The sequence below is a fragment of the Ursus maritimus genome, unplaced genomic scaffold (genome assembly GCF_017311325.1).
Source record: "Ursus maritimus isolate PB19 unplaced genomic scaffold, ASM1731132v1 scaffold_8, whole genome shotgun sequence".
In the NCBI taxonomy this organism is placed as follows: Eukaryota; Metazoa; Chordata; class Mammalia; order Carnivora; family Ursidae; genus Ursus; species Ursus maritimus.
This window is the reverse complement of record NW_024426996.1, coordinates 51,821,215-51,842,207: the sequence shown is the minus strand read 5'-3', so window position 1 is coordinate 51,842,207 and position 20,993 is coordinate 51,821,215. Positions and strand designations below refer to the sequence as shown.

The following is a 20,993-nucleotide window of genomic DNA, read 5'->3' as shown; positions in this document are numbered from 1 at the left end:
CATAGAATGACTTTTGTGCCTAATTGGTCTTGTCCATTGAATTAAAATGAAAAGCAGGAAGCTGAAAAATTAATCTCCAGGCAGAGAAGATTGTTGGGAATGGTGAGAAAGTAAACATGGTTTTTGAATATCGATTTCAGGGAAGATAGGATTCATCCTATGTTTGAATGCTAATAGGGCGCCCTGTGGTGGGGGGGGATGAGTTTTTCATTGATTTTCACTACGTTGGAATTTCTCTCTTAAGGAAAGGCAGTGAAGAGTTCCTTTGTGCTCTTGTTAGGTCTAGCTTCGTCCTCCAAATGTGTGTTCTGTGATGCTGGCCTTGTTTCTATGGAGCCAGCTTGAATGCTCAGACCCACACACAGAGCCACCCAGGGACTTCACTCCTGTGCTCAGAGCCACAGCCCGCGGGGCGATCCCACGGAAACAGCTGGGGAGAGAGGCTGCGGCCGCTCCTCAGCGCAGCTCCCATACAGCTCACTCAGAGAAAGTACAAACACGAACAACTCACTTGCGCGCTTTGGGGCTGTTTTTCACACGGGTGGTTTTTTGATCACTGTTACTATTATGGGCAGGAAGGCATTGTTTCATGTTCACTCATCTGTGTGGGAGGCATTTGGGTTTTGGCTCATTTCTGCATATCTTATGTGCAAAGGAGGGTTTTTTAGTAAACAGTTCCATTACTTAGCTGTTCTTGTAACTCTAAAAACCCAAGTGAACTATAATTAAACTTTGACTCGGTGACTGGGCAAATGGGGCTATGATTCTTTTGTTTTGTTTTGTTTTTTTTCCTCTCTCTTTGACCCATGGCTGATGTGTCTAACATAATAGAATTTTCAGAGAAAAAGGAAATCTGTACTGAAATAAGAACTAAAAATAAGTTTTTATGAAGAGCTGTTTAAAAAGTAAGGTTTAGGGGGCACCTGGGTGGTTCAGTTGTTAAGCATCTGCCTTCTGCTCTGGGCGTGATCCCGGCGTTATGGGATCGAGCCCCACATCAGGCTCCTCCACTGGGAGCCTGCCTCTTCCTCTCCCACTCCCCCTGCTTGTGTTCCCTCTCTCGCTGGCTGTCTCTCTCTGTCAAATAAATAAAATCTTAAAAAAAAAAAAAAGAAAGTAAGGTTTGGGCTTTTGGAAAATGAGTTATCAGAGACCCATACCTCTTGTTACCTTGGGTTTATGTCTCAATGCTTCTTTTGTTCTTTCTTCCCAAGTAGAATTGTTTACCTTTTCAATGCAGGGAGTTGTCCTTACTTATCACTGACAGTACCAGGCCCAGAGTAGGTGCTGAAGGGATGCTTGTTGACATGGTCGTGCATGCGTATGTGTGATTTTTCTCATTTTCAGCGCCTGATGACTTTTCTGTATATAACAGGTGTTTGAGATGGATATCGCTAAACAATTACAAGCCTATGAAGTCGAGTACCACGTGCTTCAAGAAGAACTTATCGATTCCTCTCCTCTCAGTGACAACCAAAGAATGGACAAATTGGAGAAGACCAACAGCAGCTTGCGCAAACAGAACCTTGACCTCCTTGAACAACTGCAGGTAGCGCATATTTATAAAGCCGCGTCCTGAGCCCTGAGCGTGTGGTAGATCATTAGCGCACCAAAGCAGCAGCAGGCGGGCTTTCCCATGACCGCAGGACCTCTCTCCCCCTGTCTGTTTATAGTTGGGATCAAAGGTATCCCAGGAGAATCGGTCCTTTTTATTAAGGAGCAGAAGATTATCCTTTGCTGAGGTCAGACAGTGCTGGAACTTTCTGAGAGGCTGTTTCTGCACTTAACCCTTTTAGGAGAGAGACCCTGCAATGAACTGGGGTCCAGGATGCCGAGGGGCTATTCACTGAATGCCCACAATTGTGCTTTGAGTCATAACCAGAGAATCAAAGGCTTGGGCTTCTGTGAGCAAAACCAGCTAGGTCCATGGAGGGATGTTAGGGGAGGGGAGTAACACAGAGATCTACCTAACGAAATAAACCAGAGCATATGGTCACGATTTGTGAGTCCTTACTGCAAATACAGAAGTTTGGTTAATGAGGGACATAGTTCTCCCCTCTAGAAGCTTCCATTTTAACGTGGATAAATGTGGATGAGGACATGTGGGTAGAAAGGCAAACAGACCATGCATATGGAAGGGTGAGATGGGGTAAGCCTGGGGATGTAGTGCAGAAACCCAGCTCTTGCCAGGTCCCATGTTGTCTCCACCTACACTGTCACGCTGGGCAGACTGCTGACCTGCCCTGTCCTGATTCCCTCGTCTGTATGACACACAGTCCCTAACTGCTTAGCACAGCCCCTTTACACATCACATAGAATAAGGTAATGATACAGTCTGCTTTTTTAATGCTATGAGTGGGTGGTAATGCTATTAATGTTAAGGAATTGTTTTGGGGGGATTTAAAAAATTTTTTGAGGTGCTGCAAAGACAAATACATATTTGTCCCCAAAGTATGTATTTTATGGTGTTCCTGGGCTGTCCTTAGAATAAGCCTTCCATCCTGACCTAAGCCTCTTAGTTTTCTCCATAGAAAGTTGCCACTTTGCAGACACAAGCTTGGCAGTGATATGAGAAAGGCCAGCATTTGAGAGCTTAATAAATCAGCCCTTGTCCAAAATGCATTCCTCCCAGCAGGGATTTATCCCAGGAGACCTAGTGGCTATTTACTGTAGAGGAACAAAGAAAAATGCTTTCCCTGCCCAGTCCTAACCACCAGGCACATTCTGAAATTTAGCTTCTTTTTTCCCCCTACGACTGAGATGTCCTAACTAAAAATATGCTTGTGTACAGTGTCTCCAGGATGTCTCGGCTCTCCCCGAAGGGGAGGCTCACGGGGAAAAAGAGCCTTATCTGCTCTGTAACAGTCGGTTGTGGAGGTGGTAATTTTAAGTGACTTCCAAACAAATTAGGGCTCTGAAATAGAACCTGATAGGAACATTTCTGACAAAGCTCGGACTTGCATTTGGAACATTTGGCTCAGGAAGATAGGCAGTGCGGAAATAGAAGATCCCGTTTATTGGGCTAATGCCCGTGTGATTTTTTAGTGGTAAAGGGTGCACGTAATTTCATGGTACTTCTGTGATGCTCTACCCCTTTTGTGACAAGAAAAGCTGTGAAAAGCTGCTCAGATCTCGAAATTCCTCAAGAAAGGCACCAGGCGGTAAGTGGTCCTGACAGACCTCCTTGGAATGGTCTCTGTTTCACCCAGCGGCTGGGCTCTTGTGGAGGGACCATTCAAGACTGCAGCTGTGCATGCCCACCAGTGTTTGGAGCCCTTGCCTTGCCGGGTGTCAGGGGCCACTGAGATTCAGAAGACACTGCTGCTGTCCAAGACTTGGGATGAGGATTAGGTTGTGTCAGTTTGTGGGTGCTTAAAGATCGTTTTCCCATTTCCCTCTGTGAGTCACATGGGTTCACTGTCTTGCAGCCAGACTATATATGTTCTGTAAAACTCACACCTCCTTTCCTTTTTTTTTTTTTTTGACAGTTTTCAGAGTCCAAAGATAGGTGTTAAATATAATAGTTTTTGACCACAGATCTTTGGTTTTTCCCAAAGTATCAAAATTGACCTGTTTTCTAGCTTTGTTCTGTTCCTGTTCGTTGTCAGACAGACCAAGGTCCCATTTATTTTCTTGTTAAACACCTAATGTTACCTAGCAGCTGAGAGCAAAGCGTTGCACCTGTTTTGTCCAACAGCACATACAAGATGATTGCGTACACCTGCCAAATGGTGCCAAATAATAAGGGACATACATTTTTTTGTGATAAGCCACTGTGAGTCATCAAGTGCCCGTGAACTAGGTGAGGGGGGAGGCCAGACCCATGTACAGGATGAGACTTGCATTTTTCCATGAAAGCGCTTCGGTCTCATTGAGGAGAGTGACAGTCATGCAGAGCCGCTCACCACGAAGCTGGGTGGTGCACGGGGATTCCGTGGGCCTTGAGAACGAGCAGCCCTTTCGGGGGGGGGCGGTGGACCTGTCTCAGACCTCGACCATGGGTAGGGGTGTGAGGACCACAGAGCACTCCTTACAGGTGCACACCGCCTGGTACGCAGACAGACTTGGAAGCTCAGTCCTTTCTTCCTTCTATTTTGAGTGTTCCAGCCGCACAGCCAGAGCTAGACTTTGAGTCGTGAGGTGTCTGCCTGGCACAAGTGTTGTCTTGTTCAAAAACCTGTTTCCCTTGTTTTGAAAATGAGAGAGAGAAAAAAAATACATGTACCATTTTCCCCACCCCAACTAAACGGGACCGTGTGCAGAGCTGGACTGGATTAGCGAGAAGGAACAGCAGCTCACTGACCCAGTGACCTGAGTGCTGCCGTATGTCGCTGTGAGCTGAGGAACAGGCCAGGAAAGCCTTGGGGACAGCAACCTCTAAAGGTTGGACTTTCTGTGGTTTTCTCAGGAAACCCCTCAGCCTCACTAGAGCCACTGGTTGCCTGAGAAGCCAGCCCTGGTAGATGAGAATGGGAGGGGCAGTTGCTAGAGAGAAGCCCCTGGAAGTTCTCGTACCTGACGTTGGGTGCTAGGTGCGGAGGAAGCAGACTGGGCGGACGGAGGACACCGCTTATCTCGGTGGCGGTGGGGGTGACCCATCAGTGAGACGGTGCGCGTGGACCTCTGCACAGATGCTGGGCCATCTGAGCGCTCCGCATGTGGAGATACCTGCTTATGGTAGGGAAACTAGAAAGGATTTTGGAGTAGAGGGCGGCTACTCCTGGGGCCTCCCCATGGGAACCATTTGCCTTTTGGTCTGAAATCGGTCTGTGCGTATGAGCATGTGTATTGTACGAATAGGACAGGCTGTGCTGCAGTAATAAATCAAGCTCCGCATCTTAGTGCCGTGGCCCAGCAGCAGTGGCTTTGTCCCTGAAGCTCCACCTCCTTGCCCATATCAGAGCTGTCTTCCCTGTCATCGGTGACGGGGGTCGGCTCCCTTTGCACTGTGAAGCCACCAACCATCTCAGAGTAGCCGCAGCAGGAAAGAAGATGCCAGAGGCTCAGCATGGCCCAGCCTCCCTGCAAGGGACCCTGGGAAATGTAGTCTTCCTGTGTGACTGGAAGCACTGATCCAAACGCATAGGGTTGTTTCCCCAGAACAGGGCTGAGAAGTGTCTCCAAGGCTGGACAGTGGAGTGTAGAGTGCATTTCCCCCACCCGTCCTTCCGTGTTCTCACTGGGCTGCTCACATTCTCTTCTCTTATTCTCCAGGTGGCAAATGGTAGGATCCAGAGCCTGGAGGCCACCGTTGAGAAGCTTCTGACCAGTGAAAGCAAGCTGAAGCAGGCCAGCCTTGCCTGGGAGCTGGAGCGGTCCGCCCTGCTGCAGACGGTGCAGGAGCTCCGGAGGCAGACGACGGCAGCGCCAGGTGGGCCGGAGCCTGACCTCACGGGGCCTGGGCCCACAGGCGACTGACAGCCCAGGAAACAGCTCCTCGCCAGAGCACGGCTCCAGGGGACCCTCCGTGCCCCGTCCTAGCACTGTCCAGGCCTTAACTGAGAGGGACAGACGATGCCGGAGGAAGAGAATGAGGCATGACGCGTGCTTCTCAGGGAGGCCGCTGGCTCCAGCATGCAGACTGTTCTGAACTAGAACGTGCAAGTCATGGGGACGGAGGTCCCAGTGTTTTTGTTGCTTAGGTTGCAATCCGTCCCCTTTCAGTCCTGGTTACTGTACCCAGTAGGTTTAGGTGGCATGGACGTGAATAAATGCACCTTCATGTTTCCTTGTTGTTTCCTTTTTCAGCGTCACTGTGCTTGCAAAGGACAGTTAGTCCTGTGGAAGTACAAGGGCCGGGAGGGCTCAAGAGGAGTCCTCCGGCCCAGATGTGGCTCCATCGCTCTTCTGCCGTGGGTTTGTGGGACCACACCCTCTGGTCCCCAGCAGGCGATGCAGCTGGCCCCTGTCCGTTCTGGCTATGGAAGCCCCAGACAACCATTAGGACATCTTGAATTTAGCACTCTCTTGGGTATTTACTGAAGTTTGTCTTTAAAAAAAAATAGTTTTCATTTTTTTTACTTGGTCCTTAAGTATCAATCAAAGTCATTGTAGGTAAATGTTTTATGGGTAAATCACCAGTTTTGAGGCTCAAACCAAGTGTTGCTAATGAGCGACCTGCATCTGTAGACTCTGAGGTGTTTCTTTCTTTGTGGGTTTTCATCGCCCTGTTAGAGCCGGGTATTTGTTTTTGCTCTTGTGGGACGCAGGGCAGCTGTGCGTCCCTTTGAGTGTCCGCCCTCGGGAACCGCGTTCGCTGCAGAAGTAGCCGGGCGCTTCAGGGTCGTCATGGGCGCCAGAGATGCTGGGACTTTGAAAAAAGCCCATCAGATAGATGGCGGCTGAGCACAGTTTTTCAGAGCCGGGAAGTGTGCTTTGACTATAACTCAACACGGTGACCCCTCCCTCAGGAGGATGAGAACCCTGGGCCTTCAACAAGTGAAAGCCCTCACGGCCGGTGTGGCTTCATCGGGTCCCCCGGTGAGGCCTCTGCACGAGCGCTCTCCGAATGCGCTGTCGGCTGAGAGAGAAGCTCCGAAGGCCCTTTCTGACAGCAGGGTCACTCTGGCCTTTGTCATCGTAGTTCCCCCTGGTCCACAGGGCCTTCTTGTGACCCTCTCGGCAGTAGGCATCTCTTTCAGCCTGAGGTGAAAGGAAGGATTTTCATACTGGAAGTCGTCCCAGGTCTCCTCAGACATTTCCAAGGGTCATACACGCTCTCCCTGGTGCCTCACAGTTGGCTGACATTTGGGACTCTCCTGTGCCCTGTGTCAGGGGATAGGAGTACTCCTCCCAAATCAAGATGAGCAGCCCAGTAGCCTCTATCCCGAGCTATTCCACCAGATAGAGGAGTTAACATTTGAGGGCTTCTTTCCACCTATTTTACTGTTTGAATGTTTAATAATGTTGAATTTTGGATATCTTATTACCAAGACTCAAAAAACATGGACTCTGCATTAAATAAGAAACGAGACAGCAATAAATCCGTGCCCACACTTTTATGGTGTCTGTTTTACTTATAAACTTTGGATTTTTGCTTTGCAGCTGAGATACGGGAATGCCTCATGAACACCAATCGGTCAAGGTGTGAATATTACCCAACCAGCAGTGAAGTCATTGGAGGTATTGGCACCTTGTGTTTCCGGTATTGTTACCCGAGTGCTAGTCACGTCTCAGCACCTCTGCAGGGGGTGAGTCGTACCACTAATGAGACCAGCCACGTCAGGTGCAGGAGCCAGCCAGCTCGGGGAGGTCGCACAAGCCCGTGGGCACAGGTCAGACAGAGGCTCAGCCTGTGTAGGACTTAGGGAAAGAAACATCCAGAGAGCCAATTCACGTTACTGTGTGAGGATTTGCAGACGCACTTCCTTAAACCAAGTAAATGTCATGTTCTGTTTTTCTCCAACACCAACTGTATGCACCTGCACACATGTGTGCACTTGAAGGTTGTCTTTCTTTTGATACCATTTATGGTCTCTTAGGACGTTATGAGCCCTCAGGAAGCACACAGTTACGTATACATATATTTTTAAATGTGTATTATGTATGCGTTCTGTATAATAGAGCTCAGTGCTATGTAATAACTCCCAGTCCTGGGCCCCTCTTGGGAGTTACATATGGATGGCATAACTGTGTCATTGTTTGTGTTTGTGTTTGGTTGGTGAATCAGGGGAGAAGAGTTGCTCCAAGCGCTGTGGGATACAGGATTGTTACAGGAATTGGACCAAACAGGGCTGTGGAAGGAGCTGGAGAAAGGAGAGTGCGGAGGAAGGTACTTGAGTCAAGAGGAGTCACCAGTCAGTCCATCGGAGAAGCAGGACATACTCAGGGGCCAGAGTGGGGCTGGGCAAGGTGGCAGGCAGGGAGCTCCGTGGGAAGCTGTTGCTGCCATATCCTGACCGCCTCTGTGCATCTGTAGCCCAGTGTCCAGTGGTGGGCCAGGGGCCACTCCAGGTGAACACGAAGGTCAACACTTGGGAAGAAGAGGTGGAGCAGAGGAGGAGGAGGAAAAGCTGGAGCCTGCCAGGCACCTCTGTCACTTTGGACTACCATGACCTTCAGAGAAAAATGGCCCTTGCTTCACTTTTGCCTTCCAGATCTCACACAAGCATGTCTTCGAGCCATGTCTAACTTAGAACCACCGGGGAAGGGGACTGGGAAAGGTAGTGCTGGCTTAACCAAGTTGGCATAGTACCAACTACTGTAATTGATTTTGGAACCTGTCTGATTTGAACAAGAGCATGCACATATGGGCGCTTTATAAAGATCCTCCATCCAAGTATCTATGGTTAGTGATCTGTAGCGTTCAGATTCATAGATTGATTTTGACTTTAAAAGTCACTGGTGCAGTATTGGAGACCAGAGTCTGCTGGCTTCCAGGACCGCCGCCCCCTTCACCTGCTCGCTTCTGTCACAAGTGTCACCAAATGTTCTGCACATTAAGATCTATGTGGTAAAAATAATTTACAGGCCACATTGTCTTTACATGGATACTACTTTAAGGTTTTGGAAGGGCTCAAAATAATCTTGGACTGGGAAAGCCGGAGGGAACCTCCTACTTCCTACTAGAAAACCACTTCTCACCTCATTTGAAAGAGAACAGTGAGATGATGAGAGGTTCAGGACCACCTAATGGTTAGCTGCAGGATCGGAGTGAGATCCCCAATCTCCCGACTGCCCAAGAGTCCACACCACCCACCTTTAATTCCAGTGATTTGTAGGAATCATTTCTGGTGACTTCAAGCAAGATTCAGAGCAACGAAGGTCTGCTTCATTTTCACAAGGATGATCTGTATTAATAAGGAGCCCAGATCGGACCCTGTCTGGAGATGTAAGGTCTTCAGAGACCTTGAGTTAAAGCCAAGGGAGGGGGGCGCTCTTCAGCTCACTCCTACCTCTGGACGTGGAGGCAAGGGAATCCTAAATTAGGCACAGTGTTTGCTCCCGATACTCATTTCTTTTTTACCCTGAGACTTTGAAAACCCTTGCATTGTAATGTTTTTAAAACAATACAGAATTGCCTTTGGTTTTATAGAAGCGAAACTTCCCACTTATGCCAAGTTTTTTGCTGCCATCTTTGGAAAAGATGAGAATGATCAGGGAACTGGAAGCACTATGGAGCAACGACAGCAGCTGTTCTTTGGACAGTTTGACACTGATAACAGAAGATGAGGAAGAATGTTTGTGGTATCCAGGCTTCATAGTCTGTGCCTTTATATCTCTGAACTGAATAACCATTTTGGTGGTAAACCCTTATTAGCAGTTTGACACCACTGTATGCATATTAAAACGCTTTGAGTAAGTTTTATCATAAAATAGAAAATCTAAACAAGCTGAAACGAAATAGTTTAAAAAAACATTAATGATTAAAATGTTGATCTCCAGTGTTTTGTTTTTTGTTTTTTAAGATTTTATTTATTTGAGAAAGAGTACTAGAGTGTGCACATGAGATGGGAGGAGGGGCAGACACCCCCTCCCCACCCGCTGAGTGTGAGCCCCGACATGCAGTGGGATCCCAGGACCCTGAGATCATGATCAGAGCTGAAGTCAGATGCTTAACCGACTGAGCCATCCAGGAGCCCCTCCAGTGTTTCTAAGGAGAACAATGAACCCCTGATCATTTTAAATATAGTTTTAAGACTGTGATACAATAATTCAGATGTCAGTTCCCAAGTTCAGCCTAGCTTGTTGGTTTTGATGCTGGAAAGAGATGGCTTCCACATTCTAAAGAGGGGAAGGGCACTGCTGGCCATTAATTCACTTTTATTCCCCAATTATGCACAGGTGTGTGTTGAAATCCAGCTAGTAAATTTCCATCTTCTCTGATGGCTGACTAATGCAAACTAATCGAAACATGTTACAGTTTTACGTTTTGTTTTTTTTTTTAACCAAGGACTTTAAAGCACTCAAACTCCTCATTTGGAAAGTTTTGAGCAAGTTATAAAAGCATCTCTAAGACTGTTTGAGCAACGTTTACATGTTTTTTGGCCAAGAGATGACCTAAGCACAGCAACACTTCCAAACATCCTTTTCGGAAAAGCTCTTTCCACAGGACTTCTCTGCAGTCTTGTCTTGGGCTCCCCCCGTTGGAGCCCTCTGCTCAGTAAGGGGCAGGGGTGGAGTAGGTTCTAGGGTGGGAAGATGCGTCTGCCCGCTCACCTGCCCGTGTGCCTGCAGTAGACTCACGGTCTCCCTGCCCTCCCTTCCCCCGTTCCCTGCGGCCGTCCCCGGGGGCCAGAGGGCCTGTAGGAGAGCCGAGAGGAACTGGATGGCTTGCATGTTAAAAATAGCCCCTGTGATTCACCGCTCTTTATTGCTGCAGTGCCCTTCGCTCAGAACCATGGAGATAGCCCGGACTCTCTGACAGGGGAGGGGGACCATCATCGTCACAGTGTTAATCCCGGTCGGATTCAACTGCTTTTCCTCAGCCTTTGGGCCATGTCCTGCCGTGGTTTTTGCCTTATTACATATGCAGATCTATGTCCATCAATTTGGAGTGCCTTCTTCCTGCTCTTCTAGGCATTTCTTCTTTCTAAAACTCTGCGTTTCTCATTTCTTCCAACTGTAGGGAAAGCTGACTGGTTACTGTTAGACTCTGGCTGTGGCTGTCAGCCGCCTGCAGGGTGACATCCTGGGTCCCATCTTGAGGAATCTGCAGATGGTGAAGGAGCACATTAGGGAAGTAGAGGCAAGCTTGCTTGAGGTGGGAGGGGAGGGGGGGTGTCTAATGACATCAAATTTCTGCCCACCTCAGGCCTTCCTGTGCTTTCTACCAAGCATGGCATGAACCGTTTTCCTCCTTTTGAGGTACATGGCAGGTCACTTTACTCCAATTTCATATGCTCAAATCATCTAAATGGCTGGGTTATTAAAAAGGACAAAGTGAACTTTTTCACTCAGGATCCTTCTCTTTCCTCCAGCTGCTTCTGTGATCATTCCTAAGATCACTATCACCTGCTGTCTTCCCATAATGAAGCCTCGGACCGGCCCGCGTCTCAGGCCCCAACTCTGCAGCCTCTGACACCCCGCTTGCTTGCCTGCCTGCTTTCACTCTTTCCATCAAATGGTGGCGGTGCCCTCTCTTCTGATCCAATCCCTGATCGAGGTCCTGGCACTACAAGGTAAGTGTCTGCCATCATTGAGCTTTTGTTTAGCTGGGGAGATAGATAATTGAAACAAACAAAGCAATCGGGGTGGGGGCTCCCTGCGCAGAGTGGTCAGAGAAGGTTCAGCTGAGGAGCTGGTATTCAAGGTGAGAGTCCAAGGATAAAAAAGGGAGCCGCTGAGGAGGAGCTGGGTGAGTGTTCTGGGCAGCTTGATGTTGGAAGAGTACTTTCCAAATGATGCATAATTCTGTGCTAACCTTCAATCTTGTACCAAGAGACCTCTCTTTAAAACTCCCAATGCAGGGGCGCCTGGGTGGCACAGCGGTTGAGCATCTGCCTTTGGCTCAGGGCGTGATCCTGGCGTTATGGGATCGAGCCCCACATCAGGCTCCTCCGCTGTGAGCCTGCCTCTTCCTCTCCCACTCCCTCTGCTTGTGTTCCCTCTCTCGCTGGCTGTCTCTATCTCTGTCAAATAAATAAAATCTTTAAAAAAAATAAAATAAAACTCCCAATGCAGGGGCGCCTAGGTGGCTTAGTTGGTTAAGTGTCTCACTTCAGCTCAGATCTTGATCCCAGGGTCCTGGGATCGAGCCCCACTGAGTGGGGAGTCTGCTTGTTCCTCTCCCTCTGCCCCTCCCCCTGCTCGTGCTCTCTCTCAAATAAATAAATAAAATCTTAAAAAAAAAAATCCCAATGCACTTTTAACACTATGTCTTTTTCAGATGGCAAGGAAAGGCCAATATTTTTCAAGATAAAACTCCTATTACTGTATAGTCCTGTAAATGATAAAATATTTGTCTCATCCACTGACTATTTCAACTGACCCAGTGGAATCTGCTGTTCTCGACTTTTCGTCGAGCTACAGGGAGGAATGATTAGGTGAAATGACATCGTGATGGGCAGTGGACAGGGAGTGACCTGGTTGTTTCGGTCTGTGTTGGTCTCACTGCAGCTCTCAGACTGTGCACCCGGCCCTATCAATTCCATACTGGGACAATCAGGAGGGGGAAACTAGCAGGGAGGAGATGTTCCTTAGGTGAGGTGTGACTTCATGGTCTGAGTCCAACAGGGAAACTGAGTCAACAGACTGTGAAACTCTCAGCAAGTAAATCCCGACCGCTCACATCCCATTCTGGGGTACTGAGGAAACGTGAGCAAAGAATCGCTCAATTGCTGTGAATATTCTCTTGGAATGAGCTGAGAATGGTGGAAGAGGTCCTGGAAACGGGAATGTAGAAATCTTTGAAGAATTATAAAGCTAGCCAAAATTCCCAATTTTTTTTTAATTAAATAAGGGAGGAAGTGGATGGTGTAAACGATGGGTCATTGAGACCTGCGAGGCTCCTGTCTGCGTGGATCATGAGAATATTCTTGCAGACATTGCTGGAATCTTCTTCAGGTGTCTTCCTGAAGAAGCCCCAGGGCTTCTCGGGTACTTCTCTTGAACAATGTTGGTGTTTAATTAATCCAGTGTCAGCGGTGCAATTGAACATCGCACTGACATTTCTAGAACACTCAAAGCCAAATCGGTGACTCTTCAGTTAGCAAATGCGCAAGCATTTTGTTCTGACCCATGACTCATTTTGACCCTTGCTGGTCTTACTTACTACAGTGATTTCATGCTTTCTCGTATTTTTAATATCTTTGAAAGTCGCCGTAAAGCATTTGAGGAACAAGATGGAGCCCGGCAGATATAAATAGAAGCAACATCTAGTGGGGAAGAGCATGGGCGCTGGGGTCAGCTGGATCCAGCCATGGCTCCCTGTCCATAAAACAGAAATCGGAATAGCCGTTCCGTAGGATTATTTGAATATTTATAAAGAGCACTGAGCACCATCACTGAGACAACAGTAAGCAGTAAATGTTAGCTATCATTACATTATGATGGTCTAAAGGAAGAATTATCCAATTCTGTGGGCTTGACATTGGCCCCAGGCAAAACTCCTCAGCAGATTGTAATCAGAGGTAAAAGATGATCTCTCAAACTAGTATGATTCCCTAAGACCATGTCCTACTAGGCCAATATAATTTTACGTTTTTGAAAGTGGGATGACCAAAAAGATGGACAGCTATAGGAACACATACCTTGATATCAGCAACGCTTATAATCACATAGATCAATAATTTAAGTAAGTTAAAGCTTATTTAATTTATTAAAGTTTAAATAAGTTAAAGTTAATGGACAGAGGACAGTTCAGTGGGGCTGATTCAACAGATGAAACCAGGAAGACCTTGAGATGGTAGTTCTCACCCAGTAATGCTTTGGAATCACCTAGAGAGATCTTTGTTTTCAAGTACCGGTGCCTGTGGGTAGTCTGGGCTGATAAACTCAGGCTCCCTGGGGTGGGGCCTGGGCGTGTGTTTTGCTGAGTTTTTGTTTTTTTCAGCTCCCCTCTGATTTTAAAGTTTGGCCCAAACTGAGAACCCCTGCTATAATGATATGGCTTGAAGGGAGCCTACAAGCTAGGGGTTTAATCATCTGACCTGGACTTTGTCCTCAGCCAGCCCCTTCTGCATTTGTATCAGTGACCTGCAGAAGGACCTAGGGTGTGCACCCCTCAGATGCATGGAGACCACAGAGCAAATGAAATGAATGGTGTGACAGACTGTGATTGATGTTGACAAGCCGGACCCATGACCTGATGTGAGCAAAATGCACTTTCAAATGTTGGGCTCAAATTCATGTGTCAGACAGTGAGTCCCAGGGTATAATCCCCAGACCAATAGCATCAGCGTCATCTGAGAACTTGTTAAAAATGTGAATTTGCTGGCTGTACTCCAATCTACTGATTCAGAAACTGTAGAGGGTGGAGTTGGCAATCTTCTTTAAAAGTCTCCTGGGGAATTCTGGTGCCTGCTGAAGTTTGAGAACCACTTGTGTTGTGCGGGATGGGGGGTCGGGGGTCGGGGTGAGAAATCCCGAAGGCCAAATACTGAGTGGGAGACACCTGTGTTAGCAACAACACTATGGAGAGAGTCTCTTTTATTGGTGACCTTTTATCTTTATCTTTTTATTAATGATTTTTCATTCTCACTCTCCTGTTGCTATGAAGACCTTTCATACTTTGTGGGCTGTGCCCCTGGCTTCCCTCTTTGGACCTCATTCACGGTGTAAATCTGTTCATCAAAAATCTAATTCCGGAGACTATTAAATAGTGAGAAATGTTGACTGTAGGATATGATGATATAATCACTAAAAGAACAGCAGTCGCCGGACGCCAGGCACTGTGATGAGCCCGGTAGAGGAGGCGGAACTCTTGATGGGGAAAGACAAGTCGGGATTTGATCCAGCGGTGGAGTGATGGCCGTTGTGGTTGCGTAGCAAGGGTTGGAGGGTGGGCTTGGTTAACTCCCAGTATTTTCGGTAGGTCGCTAGGTGTGCGGTGTGCCTGAGGAGCTTTTGGATAAATAGTAAAGAAGATTAAGAATGAATGATCACCAGGATTTAAATTTTAAACCCCCCTCCCTCATTCCTTCCCATTCTCTGGAAAGGGGCAGGTGAGGGGGACAAGAAAAATCTGCCTCAACACATTGGAGGAAACAGAAGAAGGCAAAAAAAAAAAAAAAAAAAAGAGCGGGAGGGACCCTGCAAAGCAGACAGCTGGCCCTGTTGCAGGGAACACTGGCCGACACACCGCTATCCAGGCCATGTGGGAATGGGGGTGCAGAGGGTGAACATACGCCCTGGGCAGTGGAGCCCAGAAACTTCCCCTCCTCCAGCTCCTGGGGACCTTGCAGGTAGCTCATCCACAAGGGCAGGTGCAGGCCTGGGAGCGCAGACTACCCGTGGTGCTTTTCTCTGGAGAGGGAATTGTTTGGAGCCAGTCAAAAGTTGCCTGAAAGAACCGTCTATCTCAAGGCACATTTCTCAACTGAATGGGGGAGGACAAGTCTCATTCCAACAAAATGCCCAGAACAGATTTTTCTGTGGCTGTGGCCAGACTTCGCCACTTATCACTGTGTCCTGGACTTGGAGGGATCCAGGAAGCAGCGTCCCAGAATGTTCTGGGGGCACACCATTTTGGATGTTGCTCCTCCTGGAGATTAAACACACATTAGCATGTGTTAAGTCCTGTAGTAGATGTGATATTGTGATTTATAATAAGAAACACACATATGGGTTTTTATCCTGGTTCCTGGCCCAGAGCTCCTAAAACCATTGTAAGTCCCTGCGATGGGAGCAATAAAGGTATCATTTGTGAGGCTGAGGAGGTGACTTTTTGAAAGCGCATCGAACTGGAGGCTGGTTGCCCGTGGAGCCAACCACATGATTAGAGGGCTAGAACTTTAGGTCCTACCCCCTGACCTCCTAGGACGGAAGAAGCCTCCTCCCCACGTTGAATCAGTCACCAATGGCCAATGATTTCATCAGTCATGTCTATGAAAGGAAGCCTCTGTAAAAAAACCAAAAGGACAGGCTTCAGAGAGCTCCTGGGTTGACGAACATGTGGAGATTCTGGAAGAGTCCATGCCTAGAGAGAGCATGGGAACGCCACACCTTCTCCCCTACCTTATCCATCTCTCCACCTCACTGATCCTGGGTTATATATAGCCTTTTATAATAAACCAGTAGTAAGCAGACTTAAACTGGTTTCCTGGGTTCTGTGAATGGCTCTAGCAAAATTAACGGACTCCAAGGAAGGGGTCATGAGGACTTTGATCTGTAGCCGGTTAGTCAGAAGCACGGTGACAACCTGGACTTGTGACTAGCATCTGAAGTGGGATGTAGCAGGTGGGGGACAGTCTTGTCTGAGCCCATCACCTGTGGGATCTGACACTGTCTCCAGGTAGACATGAACAAATTGAGTTGAATTGCAGGCCCCCAGGTGTTGTCTGCGAGTTGGTGGTGAAGTAGAAAAACCTCCCACCCTGGAACTATACTAGAGACCTAGTGTCCACTTTTCCAATATGGGGTCTTTCTAAGACATTTTCCCACATGATTGTTGTGTTACACACACGTGGTAAAAACACACTGCACAAACATGCAAAGTAAAAGCTGCGTTCTCCAAAGCCCCCTCTACCCACGTGCTACAACCCAAAGGTAATCACTCTCACTAGTTTATCAGCTCTTCTTCCAAAAATGGATATGCATCTCACAGGAAACATCTGTGTGTGTGTGTGTGTGTGTGTGTAAGCCTTTTAGGTTATAAAAAACTGGGGGACAGGCGGGGTGTGTGCCCCTGTCTTCCAGTGGGTAGAGGGCAGAGACGCTGCTGAAAACAGCCGCCCCAAAAGAGTTCTGGACCCGGAGCCAACACGGCTGGTGCCGAGAAACGCTGCTCTTATCCTAGAGTGGTTTTGAAACCTGGCTGCACCAGAATCCCCTGGAGGTTTATTAGAACACAGATTGCTGGGCCCCACCCCCGAAGTTTCTAATTCAGTAGGTCTGGAGTGGGGCCCCACAATTTGCATTTCTACAAGTTTCCAGGTGATGCTGATGTTGCGGGTCCAGGACCACGCTTCCCGAACCTCTGCCTGGGACCTTCCCTGGGCGGGGGAGAGGGGACTTCCCCTTGTCCTCGTGGACCAGGTGGGCTCCCTGGCGCCGCTCTTGAGTAGCACCAGAAGGCAGTGACGAGAGCCAACACTGCCCACCCTGTGAGCACCGAACCAAGAAGTAGCAGAAGTAGCAGAAATCGTTTCCACTCATGGCGGTTGGCAAGAACCCGACAGGGGAGCCACACCCAGCTGCACCAGCGGCTGGAAGATGTGATTTCTAGCACCGTGGTCCCCAAAGAGACAGCAGGGGATTTTACTACTAAAAGGAAGGAGAGAGGATGGCTGCTGAGGACAGTTTGCCGAAAGGCGCTCTGCGGCGATCTGCCCACCACCCCTGCTCCGTCGCATCTCCCTTCCCACCTCTCCCCCTCACTTGCTGTTCCTTAGACACGCCCGGCTCGCTGCTGCCAGCACACTCCCGGGCATCTGCGTGTGCTATTCCCTCTGCTTTGGAAGCTCCTCGCCCAGGCACTTGGCTTGGGCTCACTTCATTCTGCTCTCAGCTTGAATGTTCCTCCTCAGAGTGGCTGACCCGACCACCCCAGCAGGGAGCCCCCACCCCACCCCATCCGCCCCTGTGGTCCTTCTCCCCTTCCTCTGCTTCCCCTGTCCCCTCTCCTTCCCCTGCCCGTGTCACTCAGTACTGTCAACAGCGTGCTGCGTATCTCCATTTGCCCCTGACACAGGAAAGCAAGGTCTGCGAGGGCAAGGCCGGTCTTCTTCACTGTTAAATCCTGGAACGGCTCCTCGCCCAGAAGAGACTCTCCAATCTTTGCTGCACAAGTGAAATCTTCCATGTTTGTTAGGCACGGCCAGATTGCTCTTCAAATAGATTTGTGTTTCGGTTTTAAATTCACGAGCCCATGCAACCCTCATTAATTTGGAATATTTCCTTTGGGCTTCTTGTCCTCGATGTTTTTGCAAATAGTGGCCCTGAAATATTCATCACGGGTTCTTCTGCCTCGCTGGGGCGGCCTCAGATCCCCAGGTCCTGGAAGCTACGCTTCCCAGCTGGGGTGTGAGCCAGAAGAAACAAAGTGGGCTGGCAGCAGATCTTCCTAACTAGGCAACACTGTTTCTCAAAGGAACATGTGAGAGTCACACCCATTTAATGTAAAAGCCCAATCAAGGGAAAGGCATTGATCCAGCTGATGTAGCCCCCATCGGAAAAATCATCCCCTATCTAAACTATCTTGATTTACAAGATTCTTAATGGCTCAAAAGTGCTGTATCAGCTTAAGCTGATCTAAGAAAATAAACATTTCATAACTGTGATAATATAAGCGCCTCCAGACACAGAACAGCTCAGCCCCGATGGATGGTTCTTATAAATAAACCAGGCAATAGCACAACTACAGAAATAACTAGAATTTCTGTGACTTCACGAGGAGCCAAATGGAAGTGCCCTTGCCAAGTGAATGCTAAAGTCATCCCATAGTCAAAATATGGTCAGGCACTAGATGGGAGCCAGACATCTCGCTCCACCGAGAGCCCCTTCTCAAGCGGAGTCCAGTTCACTCGAGCCCTCAGATGGAATTCTTATGCTTTGGGCTTAGGGAAAGGGGACCCACGGCAACAAAATGAGTTCATCGAAAGGGTCTGGTTAAAACCAAACAGAAACAAAACGCCAGCAGCAGGCCTGGAACCAGCTTTGACTCGGTGGCTTATGTGCTCCGCATCGACGGCCCATGGATTCCCAGTGCCCCGCAGCCCAGCAGAGTCCTGTGTGATTAAAAACAGACCAGGCACTGGTCCATGAGACAGATTTTCAGCATCACTGGTTAAAATAAAAGAAGTTTCCTGTTAATCAGAAGAGGCCAGTTATCGGAAGAACCCCGTTTCCTCAGCATGTTAATTTTTGAGATTTTATGGTGATAAGAAGCAAGCAAATTATTTTTCAAGGGAGTCTGCTGTAGCAATTTCTCTGGGAAGTTATATTTTCTGGGACAAGGTGTCCATGTGGGGGTTTTTTTGGATGGGCAGAGGAGTATCCCAGACAAAATCAAGGGAGCAACACCCCCCGCCTTTGCCCACTGGCTCAGTTCTGGGGTAACCGTGCCTCTGTAAGGGCTGGGCTACACGGAAGCCAGGTTGGCCAGAAGAGGTCATTGGGTTCAGACTGCCCCCATAACTTTCCTTGGAGCGTAGGTGGTGATTTTTCTTACTCCCCAGACCCCAGATCCTCTCAGTAACTAGCTTGGCAGTCTGCATGACGGACAGTCAAGAGATAGGAGCAAATGCGTCAGAAGGCCAGGCCAACCCAAGGTTTGGGAAGGCCTGTGGCAGGTAGGGAACTGTGTGAGCCTGTGGGTCATCACCTCTGTGGCTTCAGGACTAGCAGGCACCAGCCACAAAATCCCATCTTGGCCCCTTCCAGAGTCTTCTAAAAGTCCTAGCATTTTCTGCACAAGGCAGGGATCATAATCCTGTGGTTCAGTGGGGGTGAGTGTGGCTGTTGCGGTGGCAGCTTCCCAGTCAGGGAAAGCCTCCCTCCATGTTCACTGGTGGGATCAGCCCTCAGTGAGCTCAGGCCCTCAGAGCCCCGAAAGAAAGTATTTTTCATGTGATGTGTTTGGAAACTGTTTCTCCTATGCAGAGGCACACCGAGACTTCCTTCGAAGGCCACAAACCTAACAATGTTGCAGACACTTTGGAAACCAAAGAAACTTCTCCAGTTTCCGAGGCTGTGTGAAAAGGCTGCCAATGTTCTGACAGCCGGTGGTTCGAGGATTCTCCCCCTTCATTCTCTTTTCTTTCAGCTTCTTCCGCCATCAGATCCCTTTATTACCCAACTGTGATAGCCTGGTCTCCACTGAAAGCCCTCACTCCAGCTGTGAACTTGGAGAGACATGTAGAAACCGTGTCCTCTGATAGCAGAAGTCTCAGTGACCCAGCGGCCTCCAAATCTCTGGGGGGCCATTGACTTTTTATGTTCTGTTCATAGTGCCCATGACCCATCCATACCCTGACACGAACCCCCACATCGTCAGGGGCCCCGGGAGGAGAATACAGAAGAGAAGTGTGATGCTTGGAGTCTGGACGTCCTGTCCCCAGCTCCAGCCCCACAGTAGCAGTAGCACCTGCTCCTCTCCCGACACCATGGAAGATTCGGCTGGAGACCACCCCCAAACCGTTCCGTGGCAAATCCAGCCAATGCTCTAGGACCATGCTGGCCAATCCAGGCGCCACCAGTCCCCTGCACAGACCGAGCACTTGAAATGTAGCTAGGGGGAATGGAGATTCTAGAAGTTTAAATTCCCAGCAGATTTGGGATACTCGGCAGTGTCTCGTTAATAATATTTCTGTTGATTACATTTTGAAATGATACTATTTTTGATACATTGGGTTAAATAAAATATATTCAAATTAACTTCACCGTTTGTTTCTTTTTACTCTGATTCGTGTGGCTACTAGGAAACTGAAAATGACCTGCATGGTCTGCATTACACAGGGCGAGGCTCCTCTAGAAACTCGGGAAGGTGCTCCAGTGGGCTCTCAGGGTCAGGAAAGTTCCTGAAGGGAAGAGTGGAGGAGAAGATTTCACCAGAGAAGGAGAGGAGGGCTTTTTTGGGTGGGGAAGCCGTTTTAGCTCCCCAGCACAGCAGTCGGGCTGGGACCGCAGGGCACCACTTGGATTTTGTCAGGTGCGTGTGTCAGAGGGCTCGGAGCTCAGGCCGCCTTTCTGTGTGCGGTGGCCCAGGGACCTGGGACGCCGCGATGTGAGCTGACTCCAAGCCCTTCAGCCCTCCGGGATGAGAGAGACCTGTGTTTGCCCTGCAAGTCTCTGGTCCAGACCGTGGCCGCACAGAGGCATTTTTGCACCTGGGCAAAAAGTCCCAGAGGAACAGCTGCTGTTTCAGTGCTGAGCAACTCTCCTAAGCCCGTACTGTCTGCGCAGTGTTCTCAAAAGCCTATGCAGTTGGTTTAATTACCACCTGCGTTTCACAAACAAGGTTAATAACAGCCGTGAGGTTACACCAGGTAAGAGAAGAAGAACCCAGGCCTTGCCCCCCACGTCCCTGCTTCTGCCCTCTGAGCCCCCACCATGCCCTACCTAGCTCCAGCCTCTGCGGGGACCTGGGCCCCACCCCAGCGGCCTGCCGGCCCACCCTGCCGCTGGCTGCCGGCCCAGGCCAGCTTTCCTGGGCTCTGCGGGTGGCTCCTGACCCGACAGGTACAGCCCGGAGTCTCTGCCCAACACCTAGCCCTGTGCCCCAGGCTGTGGAATGCAGGCAAAGCATCCAACAGCCCGCACTCCAAGTCCCCTGCTGGCTGGGGCCCTGCCGCTTGGGTGGGGTGAGAGGGTCCACGGAGGCCCCGGCTCCCCCTGCCTTTCCCCAGCTGCTCTGCTGGGCTCTGCTCCCTGCGGGGGGGGGGGGGGGGGGGGGG

At 49.1% G+C, this 20,993-nt stretch overlaps 1 protein-coding gene across 11 annotated transcripts in view; it reads left to right on the top strand.

Moving 5' to 3' along the window:
- The window catches only part of TBC1D1 (TBC1 domain family member 1), a 214,196-nt gene extending 208,468 nt beyond the window's left edge, over positions 1-5,728 (top strand). For 9 of the 11 annotated variants that reach the window (XM_040624867.1, XM_040624866.1, XM_008701383.2 and 6 more), the window contains 2 exons: positions 1,376-1,549; positions 5,215-5,728. In XM_040624867.1, coding sequence (XP_040480801.1) covers positions 1,376-1,549; positions 5,215-5,418 — 378 coding nt within the window. In that variant the 3' untranslated portion in view covers positions 5,419-5,728. Of the gene's footprint in view, positions 1-1,375; positions 1,550-5,214 lie in introns of those variants that run through there. The other 2 variants (XR_005833380.1, XM_008701386.2) reach the window with 1 other exon arrangement.
- Positions 5,729-20,993: the final 15,265 nt, after the last annotated feature.